At 42.3% G+C, this 26,204-nt stretch overlaps 1 protein-coding gene across 1 annotated transcript in view; it reads left to right on the top strand.

Annotated features, from left to right (window-relative positions):
* The window catches only part of mgarpa (mitochondria localized glutamic acid rich protein a), a 67,407-nt gene extending 42,010 nt beyond the window's left edge, over nt 1-25,397 (top strand). The window contains exons 6-7 of the mRNA XM_072584089.1: nt 24,946-25,016; nt 25,377-25,397. Of these exons, the coding sequence (XP_072440190.1) occupies nt 24,946-25,016; nt 25,377-25,382 (77 nt within the window). The 3' untranslated portion in view covers nt 25,383-25,397. The remainder of the gene's footprint in view (nt 1-24,945; nt 25,017-25,376) is intronic.
* Nucleotides 25,398-26,204: the final 807 nt, after the last annotated feature.

Below are 26,204 nucleotides of genomic sequence, written 5' to 3'. Positions count from 1 at the left end.
AGGGTAGAAATGTCAATTACTAGGGACATGGGTTTCAGGTAAGACGGGGTGAAGGAGATGTGAGAGGCAATTTACCAGTGCCTGGAATGTGCTGTCAGAGGAGGTGGTGGGGGCGGATTCAGTAGCAACGTTTGAGAGGCAACTTGACAGATACATGAGTAGGCAAGGAATAGAGGGATAGGGACAGCGTAGAGGCAAAAGGGTTTTAGTTTAGAAAGGCATCACCTGTCAGAGCTATCTTGGTGGGCTGAAGGGCCTGGCTTTGTGTTATCCTATTCTTTGTTCAAAGCCGAACACAGTAATCCAGGTATCATTTCACTAAAACTATGCACAATTGCTGCAAGACCTCCCCAACAACATAAATTTCTTCCTAATTACTTATACCTACCTATTAGCTTTCTGTGTTCAGTGTACAAGGACACCCAAATCTCTCAGCATGCCAACAATTAGTTTCAGATGTTGCCACTACAACACAAATATAGAACAAGTCATTAAAAGAATTAGTAAAAAAGAAGTGTAATGGATGTAATATTTGAGGCAGTGTTAGAATAAACCAATGTAAAACAAAACAGATTGAATACATAGGTAACCGTTTTAGAGCAGTGGATTTAGGTGCTAGTTTACTAACATTGATAAGGATCTGCACCCTGAGTAGCTCCATTGAGCACAAATTGCTGTGCCCTCTCAGGAAATCAATGTTCCTCGTGCAACTCCTACCACTTCACCAGTGTCCTTGCTCTTGTCTATGCTGCATATTGCTGCCAGCCAGGTGTTCTAGGCTGAGCATTGTTCAAGGTCATTCTCCAAGATCATCTGTAGTTTCCTCAGTTGAAAATCAGCAGCCCTTCCAGCATTCATGATGCAGTTACTGGGGTAACAGGGCATAGGTGAACAAGTATAGACAGAAGCCATACAGAAGACAAGCAGTCAGGGAGAAGCACAGTGGAGATTTGCAAGTAAGTTGGAAAGGTTTTACTTCATAGTTTGGTTTGAATGTTTATTTTGTGATAGCCTGAATGTTAGTATACGATTTGATGGTCAGTAAGGTGTGGAACAGTTGATGGATGTGAAATTGAGATTTCTGCTCCTGATAACTTCTAACAATGCGTTTGTACAGACTGCAGCAGATCACCATAATCTTGATACCTTCTGGTATTTCAGACAACATAAGTGTTGTTTCAGCCCCTGATGGTCTGTCACAGCATATTTTCTGAGGCAGCAGGTCTTTTATTGTCTGCATGAGTTGTACATGGTCCTTGTCAGCCTTTGATATTCCACAATAGCTTAAATGCAACTAGTGCCCTACACTGCCAGAGAATATGACTTTAGATTAGATTAGATTACTTACAGTGTGGAAACAGGCCCTTCGGCCCAATAAGTCCACACCGCCCCACCGAAGCGCAACCCACCCATACCCCTACATTTACCCCTTACCTAACACTATGGGCAATTTAGCATGGCCAATTCACCTGACCTGCACATCTTTGGACTGTGGGAGGAAACCGGAGCACCCGGAGGAAACCTGCATGGTTTTCTGCCTATGGTCATATAGCAGATGGATGTTGAGGGAATCTTTATGTTTATCACCAGAGTACAGAGTTGATGTTTGGTAGCACTGATTGTATATGCCTCTTTCTAACCCCTCCTCCCCCTTCTAGAAGCTTGTCCTGCTCTGTGTAATCTCTGTACATTCTCCAGGCCAGACCGTATTCTGCCAAACTAGTGCACTTTAAAGTTATCAACAAAACATCTTCAGCACATGCCACATCACTTCATATGGACTTGTTCCAAATTGAACTGGCGATACAAAGCGTCAAGTACTTAGAGAGACAACAAATAGTTGGAAGAAATCAATCTGCAAATAATCTGTAAACTGTTAAATAGTGCTGGTAAAGGCCTCTCCTGCTGTTGAATGCAGGTTCAGTTTTAGAATGCATTAACTGGAATACTGAGCTGCAAACCTCTGGTAGGAGTTCTCTGTTCATGTTCATGCTGTCACCAGTAGGTGTGGTGCAGCTTGCCCTCAAAATATAGCTGAAATAACTCCACAAGGTCAGTATCCTGTCACCAAGTCATCCTTTACTTACATGTACACTCTACATGGTCTCTGACTAGCTAGCTCAGAGCCAGTCCCGAGAGTGAGAGAATCCCTGAGACTCCAGTTTATATCTGTCACCCAGGATTGCCTCAGGTTAACAGCTCCAATCAGGGAACTCTTACTCAGTGAGATCCACCTAGCCAACCTTGTTCCAATCAGTGTAGTGATTGGACATACCGTGGCCCCTAAAATGAGATGCAGAGTGTCCAAATAATGGCAGTTGCCCTTCCTAATTTTGTATCGGTGCAGCCTTAGCTAAAGAGGAGAAGGATTTTGTTAAGGTTTGCTGTAATGACCTCCTTTCCAACATTCACAAGGCAATCTGCTTGTAATGAAGCTTCCTCCAGTAATGCCATCCTGAAGCATGACAATCATGCTTTAATGTTCATAATAATCAGCCAATGACTGAAATAATTCCACCAGTTGATCTCTTATAGTTACCATTGCACTTTTATTATTACATACAGAGAGAGGAAGAATGTCCAAACCTTCACAGCATATAGTTGGTAAGAATAACCAGCATATTCCTGATGAAGGGCTTTTGCCCGAAACGTCGATTTTACTGCTCCTCGGATGCTGCCTGACCTGCTGTGCTTTTCCAGCACCACTCTAATCTAGACTCTGGTTTCCAGCTTCTGCAGTCATTGTTTTCACCTAAGAATAACCAGCAGTCCAATTAATAATTCAAATAATCAGTCACATGGATTGGGGCTATTCCAATGAAAAGCTTTTTAGTAGCCGTCATTACAAAAAATCAAAAGTAATAGTAGAAAGTGCGAGAGAAACTCTGCAGGTCTGGCAGCAAGTATGGTGAGAGAAATAGAGTTCATGTTTCAAGTTCAATGTGACATTTCTTTGCAACAGAAGAAATCTTCTGAAGAAGAGTCAGAGCAGACTTGAAACATTAACACTGTTTCTCTCTCCACAGGTGCTACCAGACCTGCTGAGTTTCTCCAGCACTTTCTGCTATTATTTCCAGCCTCGGTGGGGGGGGGTGCGGGGGGCTGGGAGAGTGTTCTCAATAGGATAAGTGTTCTCTAGTCTATAGCCTGCTGTGACTTGAAGAGGAGCTGGTTGGAGTGGCAGTGGAGTAGAGTGGATATTGGGGTGAACGACAGTGGAGATTCCCACTGAAAGCCCAGGTTGAGCTCAGTTGGAAGAGCAGCTAAACCCCAACAAGAACCCAACAGAATTTAAAGAAGCTGAGGAAAGTGACATCAGCACAAAGGTGTTTGCAAAGTTGTACGTGTCCATTTCAAAGTTGTATGAATAAAAGGTAAGCATTCTGGGTTCCTTTTAATATAAAAAGAATTTCCTGCAATTCTTAAACTTAGGGTAAAAGTTTTTTTTCCATTGAAGGTATGGCAGGACACTCAGTCCCTTGAGTTGTACATCTGTCGGATGAAGGAAATCTTAATGCTCCTGGCAATCTGGATGACCACATCTGCCACTGGTTTGATCAGCTTGAGCACTGGGTTTTGGAGCTTGTGCATTGACTGATGGCACAGCAGTGCATCTGGGAGGCTGAGGGTTATGTGGATAGCACATGGTTACAACCGCAGCTGAAAGCAGTGCAGTTAAGGAAGGAATGAGTTACCATCAGTCAGGGAAGGGAGGCAGGAAAACCCCAGAATACGTCTCACACAAGAATGGTGTCTTTATGTTGGTAAATAGGCTGAGGTAGTTGTGAGGAGTGCAGTCAGAGCTCAGCTGAACAAAGAGCAGACAGAGAGGAAAAAAAACTATAGCAGTGGGAGAGTCAATAAAGAATTAGAATTTAAATTAGATGTTATTGTTATGTGTATTCAAATGCAGGAATACAGGGGGACAGTGAAAAGTGTACTAAGTTGCCATTCTACAGCAGCATCTTAAAATACAAAACCAGAATTTTTAAAAAACTAGAGAAATAAAAGAAACAGAGCCAAAATGTAAAGAAAAACGTCCAGATTTTAAGATCCTGATCCAAAAGAAAAGGAAAAAGTCCAGATGCGAAAGTCTTACCTCGGTAGGCCTAGTCCTGGCCTGGAGTTTCGCTCAGTCTCTTCCTGGGGCATGCTCCACTGATCACCTTTGCTGTTGCCGATGCCGCCACTGCTTGTTGGATCATTGCAAATGCAAATACGGAACCTATGAAGCTCTGCAGTAATGGGGTTGCAGCCAGCTATGTCTGCAATTGCAGCCACGACTCCAGGATGGTTTTGTTGACTCCCTGGGACCAGAAGCCAGGATTTCACTGAACGGTAGCAGGCCATTCAAAAAGGGGAAGTTGAATAGTCAGAGGTTGTGGTTCATGTCAGTACCAATGTTGGTAGAAAGAGAAACAAAAACAGAAATGGCTGGAAACACTCAGCAGGTTTGGTGGAGAGAAATCAGAGTTAATGTTTTGCGTCCAGTGGCCCCTCCTCAGAACTGCAGTTCTTTTGGTTTTTATGTAGTAAGAGAGATGAATTCCTGTGACAAAATCTAGGAAGTTAGGTAGCAGTTTAAAAAGCAGAAACTCAAAGGTTGTAATCTTTGGATTACACTCAGGGCCATGTGCTAGAGAGCGTAGGGATATGGGGAGAGAGTGGATGAATATGTGACTAAAGAGTAAGTGCAGGAGGGCAGCTTTAGATTTCTGGAATACTGGGTCTGTATCTGGTGACGGTGGGACCTGTACAAAACTAACAGATTAAACCTGAACAGCAATGGCACCGTGCAGGGAATATGTGATGAGGTTTGTTATTGGTGGAAGTTTAAACTAGTTTGGCAAGGGAATGGAATTCAAACTGGAAGTACAATACTGGGTGATGCACTGGCAAATACAGAAGAAAAGCCAGATCAGTTTGGCAGGCAGATCATATACTGCATAGCTAACTTTAAGTATAAGGGAAGTTGGCAACGTTGGATAGCAATTATTTTAATGCAGGGTGTCTTGCAAGAAGGCAGATGAATTGAGGGCTCTAAGTAACACATGGCATTTGACAACATTGCTATATTGGCGACATGGTTAAGGGACAGCCAGGGCTGGCAACCCAATTTTCCAGGGTATAGAATCTTTATGCAAATGATTGAATAGGTTGTCCTCACCCTCAATAATTTCTCCTTTGAATCCTCCCATTTCCTCCAGACGGAAGGGGTAGCCATGGGCATCTGCTTGGGCCCCAGCTATGCCTGTCTCTTTGTTGGCTATGTGGAACAGTCCATCTTCTGCAGTTACACCGGCCCCATTCCCCACCTTTCCCTTGGCTACATTGATAACTGTAGCGGTGCCACCTCGTGTTTCCATGAGGAGGTTGAACAGTTCATCAACTTCACCAACACATTTGACCCCGACCTTAAGTTCACTTGGACCATCTCAGACACCTCCCTCCCTTCCTGTTCCTCTCCATCTCCATCAATGGTGACTAACTCAACATGGACATCTTCTACAAACTCAACAACTCCCACAGCTACTTGGACTATATCTCCCCTCACCCTGTCTCCTGTAAAAATCATATCCCTTATGCCCAATTCCTCTGCCTCTACCGCCTCTGCTCCCAGGAGGACCAGTTCCGCCACAGATCACACCACGTGGCTTCCTTCTTCAAAGACTGCAATTTCCCCTCCCACGTGGTCGATGATGCCCTCCAATGCATCTCACCCATTTCCCGCACCTGTCCTTGAACACCACCCCTCCAAATTACAACAAGGACAGAACCCCCATGGTCCTCTCCTTCCACCCCATCAACCTCCGTACACATTGCATCATCCTCTGCCATTTCCACCACCAGGAGAGATATATTTCCCTCCCCAACCCTATCTGCTTTCCATAAAGACCACTCCCTCTGTGATTCTCTTGTCAGGTTCACACCCTCCCCTCCCTGTACCTTCCACTGCCATGGCAAGAATTGCAAAACCTGTGCCCACACCTCCCCCTCTCACCTCCGTCCAAGGCCCCAGAGGAGCCTTCCAGATCCATCAGAGTTTTACCTGCACTTTCACACATGCCATTTATTGTATCTGTTGCTCCTGATATGGTCTCCTCTACACTGGGGAGGCAGGACACCAACTTGCAGAGCGCTACAAGAACATCTCCGGGACACCCGCACCAACCAACCCCACCGTCCCATGACTGAACACTTCACCATGGCCCATTCCACCAAGGACATGCAAGTCCTGGGCCTCCTCTATCGCCACATCTTAATCATCCGATGCCTGGAAGAAGAACATCTCATCTTCTGCCTTGGGACCCTCCAACCTCACAGCATCTAGGTGGACTTCACCAGTTTCCTTCATCTCCCCTCCCCCCACCTTCTCAAAGTTCCAACCTTCCAACTCAACACCACCCACATGACCTATCCTACCTGTCCATCTTCCTTCCCACCTATCCACTCCACCCTTCTCTCTGGTCTATCACCATTAGCCCCACCTTCACCTACCTATTGCACTCTCAGCTACCTTCCCTCCAGTCCCACCCCCTCCCATTTATCTCTCCGCTCCCTCAGGTCACAAATCTCATTCCTGATGAAGGGCTTATGCCCGAAATATCGATCCTACTGCTCCTCGGATGCTGCCTGACCTGCTGTGCTTTTCGAACACTACAAATACTTGTAGGAAAATGTCAATTGGAGCAGTGGGAGTGTTTCAAAAGGATATGGTAGAAGTCTAGGGCCAATATGTCCCTGTAAAGGTGAAGAGTGAGACCAAAAATTCCAAAGATCCATGGATATTGAGGAATGAAAAGATTGGACATTCCTGATGAAGAGGTTATGCTCAAAATGTCAACTCTCCTGTTACTCAGATGCTGCCTGACTGGCTGTGCTTTTCCAGCCACATACATTTTGACTCTAATCTCCAGCTTCTGCAGTCCTCACTTTCTCCGAGGATTGGACAAGATCGGCAAATAAAAATAAAATGCATCTCATGATAGAATCCAAGGATTGAGCACGCAAGATGCCATGGAAGTGCATAGGAAGTGCAAGAGTTACTTGAAAAATAAATTAGGAAAATGAAGAGGGGCATGAAATAACACTGATTGGTAAACTAAATGAAAATACAAGGCATCTTACAAGTATATTAAGGACAAGAGGATAACCAAGGAAAGAATGGGATCCACTGGGGACCTAAGTGGCAAGTTGTGCGGGGAGCAGGAAAGCATATGTGAGGTTTCACATGAATATTTTACATCTGTATTTGAAATAGGGAAGAATGATGTAGGTGTAGAGGAATGTGATATATATGAACAAATTACAAGTGAGGGGTAGGAGGTATTAATGGTTTTACGCACATAAAATTAGATAAGTCCCCTGGCCCAGATGAGCTGTATCCCGGGCTGCAGTGGAACACAAAAGATTGCTAAAACCCTCACATTAATTTTAAAATCCTTTCTGGTCACAAGAGGACTGGAAGAAAGTTAATGTGGCAGCATTATTTCAGAAAAATCATAGTGATAAACTAGGGAGCTATAGGCCAGTGAGTGATACAAAAAATCTGATGGACACAATTAATGTACAAGGCAAGGATTAATCAAGGTAGTCGGCATGGCTTTGCAATGGGGAGATCATGTCTGACAGGTTTGATTGCGTTTTTCAAGGTGTGATGTGTGGATAAGGGTATTGTAGTAGATATAGGCTACATGGACTTCTATAAGATTTTTGAAAAGATCTGCCATGAGAGCATGGGAGATTGGTGAAGAAGGTAAGAACTTGTGAGACCCAGGGAAGTCTGGTAAATTAAACCCAAAATTGCTTTAGTGACAGGATGCAGAGGTTAATGATTGAAAGCATTTTTTTGTGACTAGAAGTCTGTGTTCAGTGGTGCAGAGTCATGGAGTCATTGAGATGTACAGCATGGAATAGCCAGGCTTTGGTGCTGGGTCCCTTGTTGTTTGTAGTATATATTAAGGATCTAGAAATGAAAGAAGGATATATGATCAGTAAATCTGCAGAAGATATAAAAAGTGATGGTTGAGTAAATAATGAGGAGAAAGTCAGATGGACAGAACAATGGCAAGTGAAATTTAATCTTGAAAACTGTGAAGTTTTGGGAGGACCCTAGGAAATACAGAAGGCTAGTGGACATATACACAGATCCTTGGTGGTGACAAGACAGGTTGATAAAGTGGTTAAGAACGCATGAGAAATACTTGCCTTTATTAGTTTTTTATAATTGCAAAAATATACTTTATTCATAAAAAGTCTTCATCCACATTCACAAATACTAGAGCACTTCTGTACAGTTTTTGCTTATTAAGGAAAACCAAAACTTTTGGAATTTGACATTCCTTGCAGTTGCAAAAACCACAGGCGTTTCTTACTCACACAGAACACTATATTTTAGGTTTTTTTTATATTACAAAAATTACTTTATTTATAAAATACTGTAAAATCATTCTCATGCACTAAGGCAGTTCTGTACAGTCATTGCATGTCAAGGAAGGCAGACACTGGAATTTGATATTCCCTGCAGTTCAAAAACCAAAGGCATTTCTTACTCATGCAGGAGAGTATTAACATACATTAGGCAATGAGAGGTTCTGATAGGGAAGGGATGATGGAGCTGTATGAGTTGTTAGTTAGGCCACTGCTTGGGTGCTGTGTGCACTATAGAAAGAATCTGATTGCAATTGAGTGGGTGCGGAGGAGATTCATCTGCCTGAAGCATTGCAGCTGTAAAGAGAGACAAAGATAGACTGGTGTTCTCCACCTCCTGATGCTGCCTGGCTTGTTGTGTTCTTATTGCCTCCTGCCTTCTTTTCCTTGGAGCAGGGAAGACTGAGGAGGGGTCTGATGGTGGTGTGCAAAATATGAGGGACATAGATAAGAATAGATGGGAAGAAACGATTCATCTTAGTAGAGGGATCAGTAACCAGAGGGCATAGACTTAAGGTAAAGGGCAGGAATTGTAGAGCAGATTTAATGAATACTTTTTCACCCAGAGGTGTTGGGTATCTGGAACTCACTGCCTGAAATGGTGCTCGAAGCAGGAATTACCACAATATTTAAAAAGAACAATCACTTGAAGTGCCATAGCATACTTACAAAATATATTTTATTCATAAAAAGTCTTTATCTATATTCACAAGTACTAAAGTAGTTCTGTACCAAAGAGGTTCTTTAAGTATATTAAAGGAAAAAGACTAACGAGAGAGAGAATAGGATCCCTCAAGGACCAAAGTGGACATGTATGTGTAGAACCGCAGGAAGTGGGCAAGGCCCTTAATGAATGTTTCTCCTGTGTGTTTACTGTGGAGCAAGACATGAAGACTTGGGAACTTGGGGAAGTTAGTGGTCATATCTTGGGGATAGTCCATACCACTGTAGAGGAGGTGTTGGATGTATTAGAATGTGTGAAGGTCGATAAATCTCCTGGTCCTGACCATCTGTATCCAAGAACACTGCAAGAGGCTAGAGAATAAATTGCAGAGACCCTGGCTGATATTTTTGCACCATTGTTAGCCACTGGTGAGGCCCTGAAAGACTGGAGGGTAGCAAATGTTGTGCCTTTATTCAAGAAGGGCTACAAGGAAAAACCTGGGAACTATAGATCAGTAAGCCTACCATCTGTGGTGGATAAGTTACTTGAGAAGATAAGATTTACATGCGTTTGAAAGACAGGGTTTGATTAGGAGCAGTCAGCAAGGCTTTGTGCATGGGAGATCATGCCTCTCAAATTTGTTAGATTTCTTTGATGAAGTGACCAGGAATGTTGATGAAGGTAGGGCAGTAGACGTGGTCTATATGAATTTCAGTAAGGCCTTTAATAACATTCCACATGATAGGTTCCTCTGGAAGGTTAGCTCGCATGGAATCCAGGGGGAGTTGGCAAACTGGATACACAATTGGCTTGATGGTAGGAAGCAGAGGGTAATAGTGGAAGGATGCTTGTCAGACTGGAGACTTGTGACGAGTCGAGTGCCTCAGGTGTCAGTGCTGGGCCCATTACAGTTTATATCAATGATTTGGATGAGAATGTACAAGGCATGATTAGAAAGTTTGCAGCTGAACTCAAACAGGCAGTATCGTGGACTGTAAGGAAGGTTATCAGAAATTGCAGCAGGATCAGCCGAGGAATTGGGCTGAGAAATGGCAAATGAGGTTAAATGTAGATAAAGTGTGAGGCCTTGCATTTTGTAAAGTCCAAATCAAGGTAGGAGTTTCATGGTGAATGGTAGGCCCTTAAGGAGTGTAGTGGAACAGAGAGATCTTGGAGTTCAAGTGCACGGTTCTCTGAAAGTAGTCACAGGTAGATAGGGCAGTGAAGGAGGCTTTGGTACACTGGCCATCAGTCAGGGCATTGAATATAGAAGTTGGGAAGTTATGCTGCAGTTGTACAGGCGTTAGTGAGGTCACACTTGGAGTTTTGTGTTCAGTTTTGGTCACCTTGCTATACGAAGGATGTTGTTAAACTGCAAAGAGCGCAGAAGAAATTTACAAAGTTGTTGCCAGGATTCAACAATCTGACTTATAGGGAGAGGTTGGACAGTCTAGGACGTTTTTCTTGAGAGCGTAGGAGACTGAGGGGGGATCTTACAGAAGTGTCTAAAATCATGGATAGGGTGAGTGCACTCAATCTTTCTCCCAGGGTTAGGGAATCACAGACTAGAGGGCAGGGGTTTAATGTTAGAGGGGATAGAATAAAAAGGAACCTGAGGGGTAACATTTTTACACAGAGGGTGGTATGCACATGGAATGAGCTGCCAGTGGAAGTTGTTGAGGTGGGTACATTAACAATATTTAAAAGGTATTTGGACAAATACATGAATAGGAGATCATTAGAAGGATATGGACCAAGGGCAGGGAAATGGTGTTAGGGTAAGTGAACATTTTGGTCAGCACGGACCAGTATGGGCCAAACAGCCTGTTTACTTGCTGTAGGATTCTATGACTCCATGACTCAGCTTTGAGCGATTGTTGGGAAAATGAGCCTCAAGTGCCTTTTGGTTGGCATGAACTGTGGCAAGAGCGAGGTCATGTTTTATCGACCGATCTTTTATCCCCTTCAGCATCAGGACAGATTACCTGAAGGTGCTCGAAATACGGTATGGAGGGGCTGGGGTGTGCGCAAAATCTTGGAAGGAATGCATCACCAAGGTGAGGCAGAACTGATCTTTTGGGAACATCGCTCCATGTCCATTGCGGGTAAAAACCTGGTCATCAGGTGTGAAGCACTCTCTCTGTTGTTGTATGTAGCGCAGTTCTGGCCTATTCCCAGAATTAGTGCCATTGCAGTCACCCAAGCCATCTTCCATTTCATCTGGAAGTCTAAGATGGATAGCGTCTGCAGGGACACTATGTACATAACTGTAGCTAGGGGGGGGAAGAATGTACCAATGTTGTCCTCATCCTTTTTTGTATGTAGCTGTATCAAGTTGTGTGTAGATGCTTGGTGTCACGACTTACTAAGGTTCTAGCTATCCCTGGTGTTGCGAAGGATGAGACTAGCTTTGTTGCTGTGGAGTAGTTGGATTGTTCCATATCACCTGTTCTTTGTGGAGAAATTTGCAAAAAGAAATTGGCCGCGCGTCCATCAGAAAGCAATCAGCATATAGCATCCTAGAGACCCTGAGGGAGACGGAGTGGGTGGATCCTGTTGTGTGGTTCCCTGAGCAGACTGTCAAAGACATTTGGCAGAATGCCTCATCACCAAAAATTCCCAACAAGCACCAAGAGGGGTGACGAGAAGGGCATTACCTGTGAAATCTTTCATGTATGCCCGGTCGGTCTATGTCACCACACGCCACTCTCAAAGCAGCTGCAGTGGGGGGGAGGGGGGTAGAGACTGTCACACACCTCCTCCTGGGAGAGAGATGCAGTGGTTTTTGTCAAGGTTCATCCCGAGCAGCTCTGTGATACACCATCAGCTCAGTGAAAGACACACATTGGTTTGCCTAGAACTTGTTGGTCTTCCAGAACAAGGAGTTGATCCCAACTAAGTGTTGCAAACTGGCACATTCCAAGGTCCAGGACTATGGATAGAGGGATGCACTAAAGCTTGAAGCAGCAGCTGCCAAAGTGCAGTGGGGAAAGACCATCGTCTGAAATCTTCCTGCTGAAGTTAGATTGGGTCCGTTTAGTTATAAGACCTTCCTGTGCCTCAAATACATGTAAATGTAGTCTTGCACAAGTAAGAGATGTCTTTGGCTTGTTTGTTGGTTAGAGTCAAACTTCAATATTTGCTTGTTTCCTTGACAGAACTGAACTGTGTTTGTGATTATGTATATATAATATATATATATATATAAAATATGGTCATTATTAAATACTATGTATACCATGTATATGGTCATTATTACATGTTATGTGTGTATGTGTATATATATATTTAAAAATATAATGATATATTTTATGAATAATGTATATTTTTCAAGTTAAAAATAGAACACAAAGGACTGAAGGTTCTCTTTCTAGACTCTTTCAGAATTCTGTGACCCCATACCTAGTATTTTGCTTTTATTTCAAAAGATCAGACTGATTTAAAGGCAGATTTAGGGATACTTGGAGCTAGGGACAGGAATTTCCATTCAGGAGCTTCATATTCCCTCATAAATAGAAGGTTCAGTCTGGAGAATTGCTAACACATCGTTCTAAAATATAACTGCTTATCAAGAGAAGAAGCAACACAAGCAAAGTGGGACAAAGGTAGCAGGCTGCAATGAGAGCCATTATGAGGAAGGATGGCATATTAAAACAAGCTCAAGTTGTCTTCAGTTAATTCTTGGATGGGTGCAGAGTGATAAATGGTGTTCCCTAGGATATCACCTTTTACTATCTTAAAGAGACAGATGAAGGAATACAGAATTGTGTATCTATTCTTAAATTTGCAAATTACATTCAATTAGGAAGTATGGTAGTTTGGTATATACAGGGGTAAGTTGCAAAGGACATAGACTAAGTCAAAGGCAATGACCAAGTGGTTTTATGGGTAGATTATTAATCCAGAGCTTCAGGTAATGTTTGGGGGACCTGGGCTTGAATCCTGCCTTTACTGAAAATCTGGAATGAAGGATTTCATAATGACCATTGTTGATTGGGGAAAGCCCGTGCAGTTCACTAATGTTCTTTACAGAAGGAAACTGTCATCCTTCCCTGGTCTGGGCTACATGCGACTCCAGACCCACAGCAATGGGGTTGACTCTTAACAATTAGGGATGGGCAATAAGTGCTGGGCCTAGCCAGCAATGCCACATGCTACAAATTAATGGGCAGTTCCCACATTCTCCACGTTCTTGCTGACACTTACTAAATGAGCAGCTTTTTTCTTTCTGGTGGGAATGGTCTGCGTAGTCTCCCTTGCAGTTCAGTGGTTTTGGCCACCGGCCATCCCCCATGAGCCGCTGATCAAAGTGCTGTGGTTGGACAGAGTCTTGATCAAACACTACTTACTTTTAATTTTAGGCAATGCATTTCAGGGAAAATATATTAGCAGACATACAGTGTATATTCACCAGAATTAGATGAGGGCTTAAAGGATTGGCCTCATCAGCATAGTTTATATTCCAATTAGTTTGGAAGGTTGAAGGGTAATCTAATTGAGATATTTTAAAATATTTGAGGGATTTGGTAAGTAGAAGCTATTCTATAAGGAATTGGAAAGTTAACTGCAATCATGCAAATCTCTGCAAGCAAAACATTCAGCCAGACGAAACAAAACCTAAATGTCATCATCATAGATTGTAAGCATACATTCCAATCAAAACCTATACAACGCATCAATGAAGACAGGCCGATCCAGATAATCTGGTTCCTTTGATGTTGAATACAAGGGTAGGAAATTAAAATTAAAATTAAACCATGGTGATTTGGTGCCAGATTGGGAAAGGGCAAGACCTTATACACCAGTTGCTGAAAGTAAGCCTGAAGGGGGCAGCAGGAGGTGAAGAAAGTAAATGGGATGTTCTGGTGATGGAGGGAGTGCAGTGAAGGTTTACCAGGTTGGGGTGGCGGGACTGAGATATGAACAGAGACTGGATCAGTTTGGACTATTTGTTTGGACAACTGTCTGTGTGGAGTTTGCACTTTTTCCCTGTGTCTGCATGGGTTTCCTCCTGGTGCTCCAGTTTCCTCCCACAATCCAAAGATGTGCAGGTTTGGTGAATTGACCATGCTAAATTGCCTATAGTGTTCAGGGATGTATAGGTTAGGTGCATTAGTCAGGGGGAGTGTAGAGTAATAGGGTATGGGAATGGGTCTGGATGGGATACTCTTTGGGGGGTCAGTGTGGACTTGTTAGGTCAAATGGCCTGTTTCCACACTGTAGGGATTCTATGATTTAGAAATAAAATCAAGAAGCACTTATTTACACGAATAATAAAAATTTGCAACTTGTCTCCAGAAAGGCTGTGGATACAGGATCAATTGAAGTCTTCAAAACTTAAGCCAGTTAAGAGTTTTGTTACCTAATGGCATTAAAGTTTATGAATAAAATTAGACAAATGGAATTCATCAGCATGATCTCATAGAGTCATGCAGTCATACTGCACGGAAACAGACCCTCAGTCCAACCAGTCCACACCAACTATGCTGTCAAACTAAACTAGTTCCATCTGCCTGCGCTTGGCCCATATCCCTCCAAACCTTTCCCATTCATGTAATTATCCAAATGTTTTTTAAATGTTGTAACTTGTATTCTTTATTTTCTCGGGCAGTTTTTTTTCCAACACGTGTGAAATAAAGTGGCCCCCATGTCCTTTTTCAATCTTTCTCCTCTCAACTTAAAAATATTCCCCATAGTTTTGAACTCCCCATCCTAGGGAAAAGACCCTTGTCATTCACCCTTTTATAAACCCCAATAAGGCTACCCCTCAAACCCCTATGTTCCAGTGAAAGAAGTCCCAGTCTTTCCAATCAATTGTTATGTCTCAGACCCTCCATTCCCAGCAACATCCTGCTAAATATTTTCTGAACTCTCTCTAGTTTAATAATATCGTTCCTGTAACAGGGCGACCAGAACTGCACACAATACTCATTGGATGCCAGAATGGGCTTGGCAGCTGAATAGACTGCTTCTGTTTTAATATTTCCATATGAATTGTGCTCCCCTGAAATGTCAATTTGTCGCTGAGCACAATTGCCCCCAGCCAGACAGGTAGGTGTGTTAATTTAAACGATCCAGGTGAATCAAAGATTTAGACATAAGTTCACTGGTCAGAATTAAACCAGCTTCTCTGGAACAAAATATTTCACAAAAACTGGTTGTTGCTTTTGAGTTTTGGAACAATCAATGCAAGATGCCTATTCATTCAACTACAGACAGTAAATGTCTAATGGATTATACCAATTCAGCTGCAAAACCTAATTTACTGGTGAAGCACAGAGTGTTGCAGTGCAAAAAGGAGGCCATTTAGCCCATCATCTCACGGCACTAGACATTTAATATATATAGACAACATTCAAATGCCAGGCAAAACTTGGACAGGACAGGATGAAGGCTGAGGAATACACTGACACAGTCAAGAAATGCTGGAATGAAATTGCTGTCATTCTGATGGAAGGACAGTGATCCTAATGACGCAGAAAAATCTGGATATGGTATTAAATGAGATGGTGTTCCTACCGTAAAATAATCAGGTCAAATGCATACAAAATATTGGACTATGAAGCTGACTGAATTGACTGCTTTGTGAGATTGCCAAACTGCCCCAAAAATGTGGAAATCGCTTAGCTCCTTGCTAAACCTTTCGAGTGGGAAAAGGAACAGTCCATCAACTCTGCCTCAGTTAGAGATTGCCATTAGAAATCTGTCTGGCTGAAGCTGTGTTGCTACTTGAAATTAGGAAAACAGTGTGAATCAGAAAGAAGGAGTTCATTTCCAATCTTTAGATTAAGGGTTCTACGCGAACTGAACAGTAGTAAGGATCCTGATAAAATATGTAAAGCTTCCAATGGAATATACTGATACTTATATTGGATGCAATTCAGCTCATTTACTGGCAAGCAGGTAAATAACTCTGCAGGGAGGGATGATCCCATTTGAAATGATCACAAATAAATTAATTATCTTGTTTATGTAACTTGTACAACCCAAAGGAAGTAACATGGATCAGACAGTATTGGGAACTCAGTGTCTTGTACCATTATAATACAGATCTTTGCAGTAACAAAATAACAATAGGATTTATAGTAGTTAACAGGTACAATGTCAGATAACCAAACATGTTGTCTCTGGACAACATCTGGGGTCAGCTTCAATGACACCCAGCCCCACCTCTCCACTATCTTTTATGACTTTCAAACTTCTGTGGTATTAGGCTTCTTATCTGTTATTCAGTCTCACATGAATTACAATTTAGTTTAGTTATAGAGTCATAGAGAAGTACAGCATGGAAACAGACCCTTCGGTCCAACCTGTCCATGCCGACCAAATATCCCAACCCAATCTAGTCCCACCTGCCAGCACCCGGCCCATATCCCTCCAAACCCTTCCTATTCATACACCCATCCAAATGCCTCTTAAGTGTTGCAATTGAACCAGCCTCCACCACTTCCTCTGGCAGCTCATTCCATATACATACCACCCTCTGCATGAAAAAGTTGCCCCTTAGGTCTCTTTTATATCTTTCCCCTCTCACCCTAAACCTATGCCCTCTAGTTCTGGACTCCCCGATCCCAGGGAAAATACTTTGTCTATTTATCCTATCCATGCTCCTCATAATTTTGTAAACCTCTATAAGATCATCCCTCAGCCTCCAACGCTCCAGGGAAAACAGCCCCAGCCTGTTCAGCCTCTCCCTGTAGCTCAATTGAATGTTCAGCAGGTCTGACCTTTGGTCTTTGGTCCCCACCACAATACTAACAGCACAGATTTTAATGTCATCCACTATCTTAGACTTTTTTTTATTTAGTTGTGGGACATGGGTATTGCTGGCTGGTCACCATGTATTGCCCGTCCCTATATGCTCTTGAGAAGATGGTGACGAGCTGCCTTCTTGAATCGCTGCAGTCCACCTGCTGTACGTTGATCCATAATGCCGTTAGGGAGGGAATTCCAGGATTTTGTCCCAGTAACAGTGAAGGAGCGGCAATATATTTCCAAGTCAGGATGTTGAGAGACTTGGAGGGAAGCTTGCAGATGCTGGTGTTCTATTGACAGTGTCCCTCTGTTTGATCTGAAGCTGAGTTTGCAACCTCAAGGAAGAGGAGCTGGGAGGCTATACAGCTGTATGGATGTCATCAAAGGTAAATTACACTTAGCTACCAGCATCCTCTCTTCCACATGAAGGAATGTCTGGCTGTGTTTGCTGATTAAATGATAGAAGTACAAGGCAAATAAAGGGATGATACTGGGACAAGTAAAAGAATCAAAGATTGGTCAAGAAGAAATGTAAATGTGAGAAGTGAATTCAATACCAACGCATGTCCAAAATAAAAAAAACATGCTGCCAACAATTATGACTCTCAATTGTTAAATTCAATGATATAATCAAACAGAACAGAAGGAGGCCATTCAGATATTGTGCCCAGTTATCTAACATGAAGATGGGTGTACAGTCATAAAGCCATAGAGATGTACAGCATGGAAACAGACCCTTTGGTCCAACCCATCCATGTCGACCAGATATCCCAACCCAATCTAGTCCCACCTGCCAGCACCCGGCCCATATCCCTCCAAACCCTTCCTATTCATATACCCATTCAAATGCCTCTTAAATGATGCAAATGTACCAGCCTCCACCACATCCTCTGGCAGCTCATTCCATGCACGTATCACCTTCTACGTGAAAAAGTTGCCCCTTAGGTCTCTTTTATATCTTTCCCCTCTCACCCTAAACCTATGCCCTCTAGATCTGGACTCCCCAACCCCAGGGAAAATACTTTGCCTATTTATCCTATCCATGCCCCTCATAATTTTGTAAACCTCTATAAGGTCACCCCTCAGCCTCCGACGCTCCAGGGAAAACAGCCCCAGCCTGTTCAGCCTCTCCCTGTAGATCAGATCCTCCAATCCTGGCAACATCCTTGTAAATCTTTTCTGGACCCTTTCAAGTTTCACAACATCTTTCCGATAGGAAGGAGATCAGAATTGCATACAATATTCCAACAGTGGCCTAACCAATGTCCTGTACAGCCGCAACATGACCTCCCAACTCCTGTACTCAATACTCTGACCAATAAAGGAAAGCATACCAAATGCCTTCTTCACTATCCTATCTACCTGCGACTCCACTTTCAAGGAGCTATGAACCTGCACTCCAAGGTCTCTTTGTTCAGCAACACACCCTAGGACCTTACCATTAAGTGTATAAATCCTGCTAAGATTTGCTTTCCCAAAATGCAGCACCTCGCATTTATCTGAATTAAACTCCATCTGCCACTTCTCAGCCCATTGGCCCATCTGGTCCAGATCCTGTTGTAATCTGAGGTAACCCTCTTCGCTGTCCACTACACCTCCAATTTTGGTGTCATCTGCAAACTTACTAATTGTACCTCTTATGCTCGCATCCAAATCATTTATGTAAATGACAAAAAGTAGAGGGCCCAGCACCGATCCTTGTGGCACTCCACTGGTCACAGGCCTCCAGTCTGAAAAACAACCCTCCACCACCCCCTCTGTCTTATACCTTTGAGCCAGTTCTGTATCCAAATGGCTAGTTCTCCCTGTATTCCGTGAGATCTAACCTTGCTAATCAGTCTCCCATGGGGAACCTTGTCGAACACCTTTCTGAACTCCATTTAGATCACATCTACTGCTCTGCCCTCATCAATCTTCTTTGTTACTTCTTCAAAAAACTCAATCAAGTTTGTGTGACATGATTTCCCGTGCACAAAGCCATGTTGACTATCCCTAATCAGTCCTTGCCTTTCCAAATACATGTACATCCTGTCCCTCAGGATTCCCTCCAACAACTTGCCCACCACTGACGTCAGCCTCACCGGTCTATAGTTCTCTGGCTTGTCTTTACTGCCCTTCTTAAACAGTGGCACCACATTTACCAACCTCTAGAAATGATATGAGGGGGTCTGGTCTGGTCCATAAGAGACATCAGAGAATTTAGCTTTCCCCCCTTGGGATGTTATCCTTTGTCATATGCCCATGAACTTATGAAGAAGATGAACATTTTACTTTTAGAAAACAGCATGGAGCATGGACAATTTGATTTTCTATAGGGAGAGGCTGAATAGACTAAGGCTGTTTTCCCTAGAGCTGAGGAATGACCATATAGAGGTTATAAAATCATGAGGGTCATGGATAGGGGAAATAGACAAAGTCTTTTCCCTGGGGTGGGGGAGTCCAGAACTAGAGGGCGTAGGTTTAGATTAGATTAGATTAGATTGCAGTGTGGAAACAGGCCCTTCGGCCCAACAAGTCCACACCGCCCCGCCGAAGCGCAACCCACCCATACCCCTACATTTACCCCTTACCTAACACTACGGGCAATTTAGAATGGCCAATTCACCTGACCTGCACATATTTGGACTGTGGGAGGAAACCAGAGCACCCGGACGAAACCCACGCAGACACGGGGAGAACGTGCAAACTCCACACAGACAGTCGCCTGAGGCGGGAATTGAATCCGGGTCTCTGGTGCTGTGAGGCACCCCCAGGGTGAGAGGGGAAAAATTTAGAAGGGACCCAAGGGGTAAATTTTTCATGTAGAGGGTATTGCATGTATGGAATGAGCTGCTGGAGGAAGTGGTGGAGATTGGTACAATTACAACAGTTAAAAGGCATCTGGACGGGTTTATATTCGAATCGGAAGGGTTTAGAAAGGTATGGGCCAAATGCTGGCAAATGGGACTAGATTGGTTAGGGTATCTGGTCGGCATGAACGAGTTGGGCCAAAGGGTCTGTTTCCGTGCTGTATATGTCGATGACTCTATGACTCTAATTTAACTTGATAAGATGGTGTCCAGTGGTCATGTGACCTTTTGCCTTTTCTGTATGGACAGACTCTGATTAATGTCTGAACGTATATGGGAAGTTACCTAATAGGTAAGCAGCTTTCCCAGGTTTTCTGGTCTCATGGAGACAGAAGGGCAAATTAGGATATTTGGAGGCTATTCATATCTGAAAATTGATGGGATCATAAAATATTGTTCATTGTGTCATGATTGCTTAGCCTTTCAAATTATTTGTGTGGACAATGGGAACATTGATACTTTGGTCACATGACAGAAACTAGTTTACAGTAGGAATCACCTTTTAATAACCAGGACAGTCCAGGGAGTCCTCTGAAACTAAGACCATGGCAAGAAACATTTGCGCTCAGGAAAGGAAGAACTTTACAAGGAAATTACTGGAACCCAAACATGGACAAAAAGAGAAGTGTTGGTCTTAACCTGCAGACTGCACCTTTATTACATGGGGTTAGTCACAACCTCAACTGCAAAATGCAGAATGTCACATGAAGTTAGCCACTGTCAGTTTATTGCCAGAAATCTCCAATCTCTATTGTCTTCAGTGAACCAAGAAAGAATGCTCAGACCCAGACAGTTCCATTTCGAGAATACGCAGTAAAATTGACTTTTTGGACTCTTGGTAATCTAAGTGTATGTTATGTATTTTGTAAACACTTTTTCTTGTGTGTGTGCATCTTGTGTGGATGACTGAGTGGGTGCTGTCTGATTTACATTTTGTTTGTTGAGAAAGTAAAAGTTTATTCATTCTTTTAATTTAAACCTCTGAGAAAGTCTGACAAGAACTACAACGACACTCAGGAGTGGGTGAAGCGATGAAACCAAAGGAGGGGGGTAAATGAAATACAGACGGAAATTCAGAGGTAGGGGGAATTATGATCCTATTAGTAACTAATGATAAATCATTGAAATTACAGCTTACAGCTGCTTTAAACTCCAGTCTGTCACTACATCTAACCTGCTGATAGCTTGAAACTACATTTAGAAATCTTCTGTTCTTTATGATGTTTTGTTAGGTTCCCCAGTTGATGCCATTTTTAATAGGTTCCATGACCCTTCTTTGACTCTGGTCACATGTGAAGGTGGTAGCTCTGAATTGGGAATCTCAGTCTCAACAGATCTATGTATGGATGTCACATCAAAACTTGCTGCTATCTTGTCTCATCCTCCACGGATTTGCTGAGAGACTCTGTGTGTGAAATAAGGCAGCCTAAAAGTGAATATTTCTACCAAGTGAGCTACCAATGGAATTGTGATAGATGCCAACCCTTGCCATTATGATGCAGATGAGACTTGAAAATGAGATGGAATTCTTATTTGAAATTTGAAATCATTCATTGAAAACTGGAGTAAACTATTTTCTCAGCCCTTGTGGACAGTTAAGTTTGTCCTGTATGTTTCAGAATATGGAGCGAACAGGAATTTGCTCATGGTTTCTAATCTGCTGTTCAGATACTCAAAACAAAGAGATTGAAATCTACATGTGTTTCTTTCTGAGGTCACAGTTACAAGTTAAAAGGAAGGACCAGGTTAAAGTTATTTGGAGTAAAAGTATCTGTGTTCTCAAGATTCTGCTGAGCTCATCAGAATTATGCTGCTCTCACAAACCAATTACTGACTCATGGAAAGGGCAGAGATATACTAAACTGCAAAGAATTAAAAGGAGAGTCCAGATGTCTAACCAATGTAATTCAACAGCTGACTGTGCAGGCATTCTCAAATAATCATTTAATTTTGAAATATTTTGGGCTATTTTAACACGTTAAAACACAATGCCACACAAATGCAAGTTGTTCTTAGCTTGAATCATAGAGTTTATTAATCAAGATTCCAGCCCTAAGATTCTGTGGAGGTTGTCTGCATTTCCTGCTGCAATTGGAAAGTAAATTATTCCCTTAGGGTTCCGATGTCCTGAAACTTCAGGGTCTCTCAGTACTTCTGCTCTGAACAAGCAGTTATAATATTGTCATCCCATTTCCCGTCCTCAGTCGAAGCAAAGCGCTCAGAGACACAGTATGGCTTTGCCTCCTTCATCCTTATTCTGGGCCCTGGAGGGAGAGAGAACAATTGCCCACATGCTCAGGGATGTGAGTTCTCGGTCTTCTCTGGAATTGCAGATTCTTAATGGACTATATAGTCATTTCACAGGGAAGAGCATCTAGATAAGGCAACATACATATTGATTGGGTGACCATTACAATCAGCGAGTATCAACAGTAAAGCTTAAGCCATCTGCTGTTACACAATGAATGTTCTTAACCTCAACTAGCTTCACATAATGAATACTTTTCACCTTGTTAAACTGACCTTACATACTGAATACTTCCAATATTGTTAAATGGCTCTACATACTGACTGCTTTCCACCTTGTTAAGCCATTATCCTTGCCTCCAGCACCCCATTGTTAGCTGCAAGTTCTTATCTGATCTGAGTCATGCTCAGCTGAACCTCTTGTTTCACAAAACTCAAAACTTAACTCTTTCCCGACTTCCTCATACCCGATACATTCTCAATAATATTATTCCCACAGTATCAGGAAACAGGCACCAACACTGGAATGCTTTAATGAAAGTGAGAAGTAAAGTAACAAGTGGAAGCTGCAAAAACAAAAGAGTATGTACAGGTAGTCCTTCTATATCATGATGGTTGTGTTCTTGTGCAGTCCTTTATTATAGAAAAATCACACTTTAGAAACAGCGCTTAAAGTATTGATGATGTAATCGCATTACAGTCAATACATGTTTTAAAAGTCTATGCTTTAGAAACAGTGTTTCCAGTTTGTCAATCGTGCTACAGTGAATTTCCATTAATGAAATGCACGTAACAGCAGAATGATTTGTGTTCAAGATTATGTCCTGTAATTCCAAACGAAAACTTTAACAACCTAATCAACTGAAATCAGTAAAATTATTAACAGGGTGATTAAAACTCAACCTGCTGGACCTGAATCAGCAAAGAAAATAAAGCTATGATCTGAAAGACTTGGAATTTGAAATTATGAGGAAGCAATTCCAGCATTAAGAAGCAGAAAACACAGAATTCTACCAAGAGTTAAAACGTTTGGACAGAGATTGCAGTCAGGCAGTAACCTCCTGCAATGTCATAGTGAACAGGCAAAATGAATTAAAATTCCAATCTGATCTGTAGGACTGCCTGACTGTGAAAATTAGAGAATTAGAAAATATTCTTGTCTGGCTAAAGAGAGTCTGAAAAACACAAAGGAGGATAAAACCAAAGAATAAACATTGATTTTCCAAAACTTCGTGATGGTATAAAATAGTGTGTGGTGTCAAGACACTGCCTGTACAATGTAAACATGCAATCTTCAGGCCTTCAATCCCACATTGGTCTTTCTTCTTTGTACACTTGTTAATAAAAAATTGCCTCAATGACATTTGGGAATCTTCTCAGCATGAGTTGTTTAAACTTGTCGAATCCAGATGCTTGGCTGAGTGTCTCCTTGGTTGTTGGATTTACACCAGTGAAGGAGTAGTCTTTATCATTTGGCTGGACCAGGAGCCATGAAGAATGTATATAAAAGCAAAATACTATGGATAGTGAGAATTTAAAATAGGACCAGAAAATGTTGGAAATATTCAACAGGTCAGTCAGAATCGATGGACAAAGAGAAAAACAAAGTTAACATTTTGGGACATTAGAGATTTTGACAAGTGATGGATCTGATGTAAGTTCTGCAGCAATGCTACATCTAGTCATGAGGAATGATGGACAACTAAACAACTAATTGATTGCCAAGGCTCTGTGAACATACCCATCCCTAATGATAGGGGAGACCAGCATGTCAGTGCAGGGAAGTTCAAGGTTTTACAACCATCTTGGCCAGATCTGCCAAGATTGTACAGCCTGACTTCCTCCTGACATCCCTACCGTCATCAGAAAAGCTAATAGAGTAGAGTAGAGTAACTTTTATTTATCATTTCTACCGTATACAACTGATATAGTAAAAATGAGACAGCGTTCCTCCAGGACCAAGGGTGCTACATGGACAGTACAAACTACACAAACATACATGGCATAAAGTTAAAAATCACACAACACCAGGTTATAGTCCAACAGGTTTAATTGGAAGCACTAGCTTTCGGAGCGCCTCTCCTTCATCAGCTAGTGCTTCCAATTAAACCTGTTGGACCAAAACCTGGTGTTGTGTGATTTTTAACTTTGTTCACCCCAGTCCAAAACCAGCATCTCCAATACATGGCATAAACTGTATAAGAAGTGCAAAACACATCCGTTACAGTGTAACGGAAGAATGATGGATAATAGACATTTTTCTAGCAGCAATATGAAAGAATTTCAGATGGGAAAGAGTCTGATTATACTGTGTTAAGGAGACTGATGGTTTGGGGGAAGACAATGTTGCACAGTCTGGCCATGACAGACCGAATGTTCTAGTGTCTTCTGCCAGATGGCAGGAGGGAGAAGAGTTTTAGTGAGGGGTGTATGTGATCTTCGACAAAGTTCTTAGTCTTTCGGATGCAGCATGTGGTGTAAATGTCTGTAATGGAGGGAAGAGAGACCCCGATAGTCTTCTCAGCTGTCCTCACTATCCGTTATAGGGTCTTATGATCTGGGATGATGCAGTTCCCAAACAAGGCAGTGATGCAGGAGCTCAGGATCCTCTCAATGAACCCTCTGTAGAATGTGGTGAGGATAGGGGTAGGGGTTGGGAGGTGGACTTCAACAAATCTTCAGCAAATTCAATTCATTTCAATGGTTGAGCACACTGAACACAGAAAAGACTGTGGGTCCCAATAAAATCCAAACCGTGGTACTGAAGAATGCTGTTGCAGAACTAGTTGCTCTTTGAATAAGTCATTTCAGTATAGTTATAACTCTGGTGTCTACTTATCGGGTAGGGCCTGTCAGAAAAAACAGGACAAATCAATCCTGACCATTTACCACTTCATCAGTTTGCTCTCAGTCATAAACAAAATAATGGAAGATGTCTGCAGCAATGCGAACAAACAAGACTTCCTCACTGATAACCTACTCATTATTCAATTCCATTAGGACCATTCAGCTCCAGGTCTCATTTCAGCGTGGTTCAGACAAGGACAAAAGAACCGAATTCCACAGGTGAGGTGAGTGAGTTTACTTGACGTCAAGACAGCATTTACTCTGTCTGGCATCAACGAGCTTAGTAAAATTGAAGGCGATGGGAATTATGGGAAAACTCTCCACTGCTGGGTCATTCAGTAATCATGGGAGACATAGATCTTTATACAGACTGGGTAAACCAAATGCACAGTAATAATGGGGAACGGGTTAAGTTTCTTTATTGCATTCAATTTAGGTTTCTAAATCAGTACGTCAAGGACAAAGACAGATTGTGTTAGGTCAAGGTTTTAGCATATGAGACAGGATTAACTGATAACATTTCAGTCAAGATACTTCAAGGATGGAAATTATTAAATTATCAAATTTTATATTTACTTTAACAGGACTAAAAGCCAACAAATATCCTGGACCTGATGATGGCCTAGAGTTATCGAGATAGTGAACCTTGATCAGTTTAATGTTCCAGACGTCGATAGATTTGTAGAATGATCCACGTGAATTGAAAGTTAGCAAACCTAACATGGCTATTCAAAAAAAAGGGAGAGACAATTACAGAATCCCTACAGTATTGGAGTAGTTATTTAGCCCGTCAAGTCTGAACCAACCCTCCAAACAGCATCTCAACCCCCTCCCTTATAACTCTACAATTTCCTGTGGCTAATCCACCTATCCAGCACACTGTGTGCAATTTAGCATGGCCAACCCATCTACGGACTGTGGGAGGAAACCAGAGCAAACCTACGCAACCACAGGGAACAATGCGCAAACTCCACACAGACAGTCACCCAAAGCTAGAATTGAACCCATGTCCCTAACACTGTAAGACGGGAATGCTAATCACTGAGCCACTCTGCCACCCAAAACCGAAGAAGGTGAAGTAAGAGAACAGGCCTGTTAGCATGACATCAGGAACAGAGTTTGGATTCTATGGCATAGAAATTCATTTTGGGCAGCCACTCATAGCAGACAAAATGAAATTAGCACCTGATATTCAGTTCCACTGAATATTCAATTTATTTTTGGGTAATTGTTCTGGTAGAGCCTGGTTTGTTTCACCAGCTGAGGAGAACTTAGTACTGTTTATTTAGATCACTTAGAAAATTCACAATATGAGTGAGAAGTGTTAACATGGATTTATGAAAGGGAACCCCTGTTTGACACGTCTGTTTGTTAACCAGTATACTAAGGGGTAACCAGTGAATGTAATATAT

The sequence above is a fragment of the Chiloscyllium punctatum genome, chromosome 14, assembly GCF_047496795.1.
Source record: "Chiloscyllium punctatum isolate Juve2018m chromosome 14, sChiPun1.3, whole genome shotgun sequence".
Classification (NCBI taxonomy): domain Eukaryota; kingdom Metazoa; phylum Chordata; class Chondrichthyes; order Orectolobiformes; family Hemiscylliidae; genus Chiloscyllium; species Chiloscyllium punctatum.
Note: the sequence above shows the minus strand (reverse complement) of the source record. Positions and strands in the feature narration are given on the sequence as shown.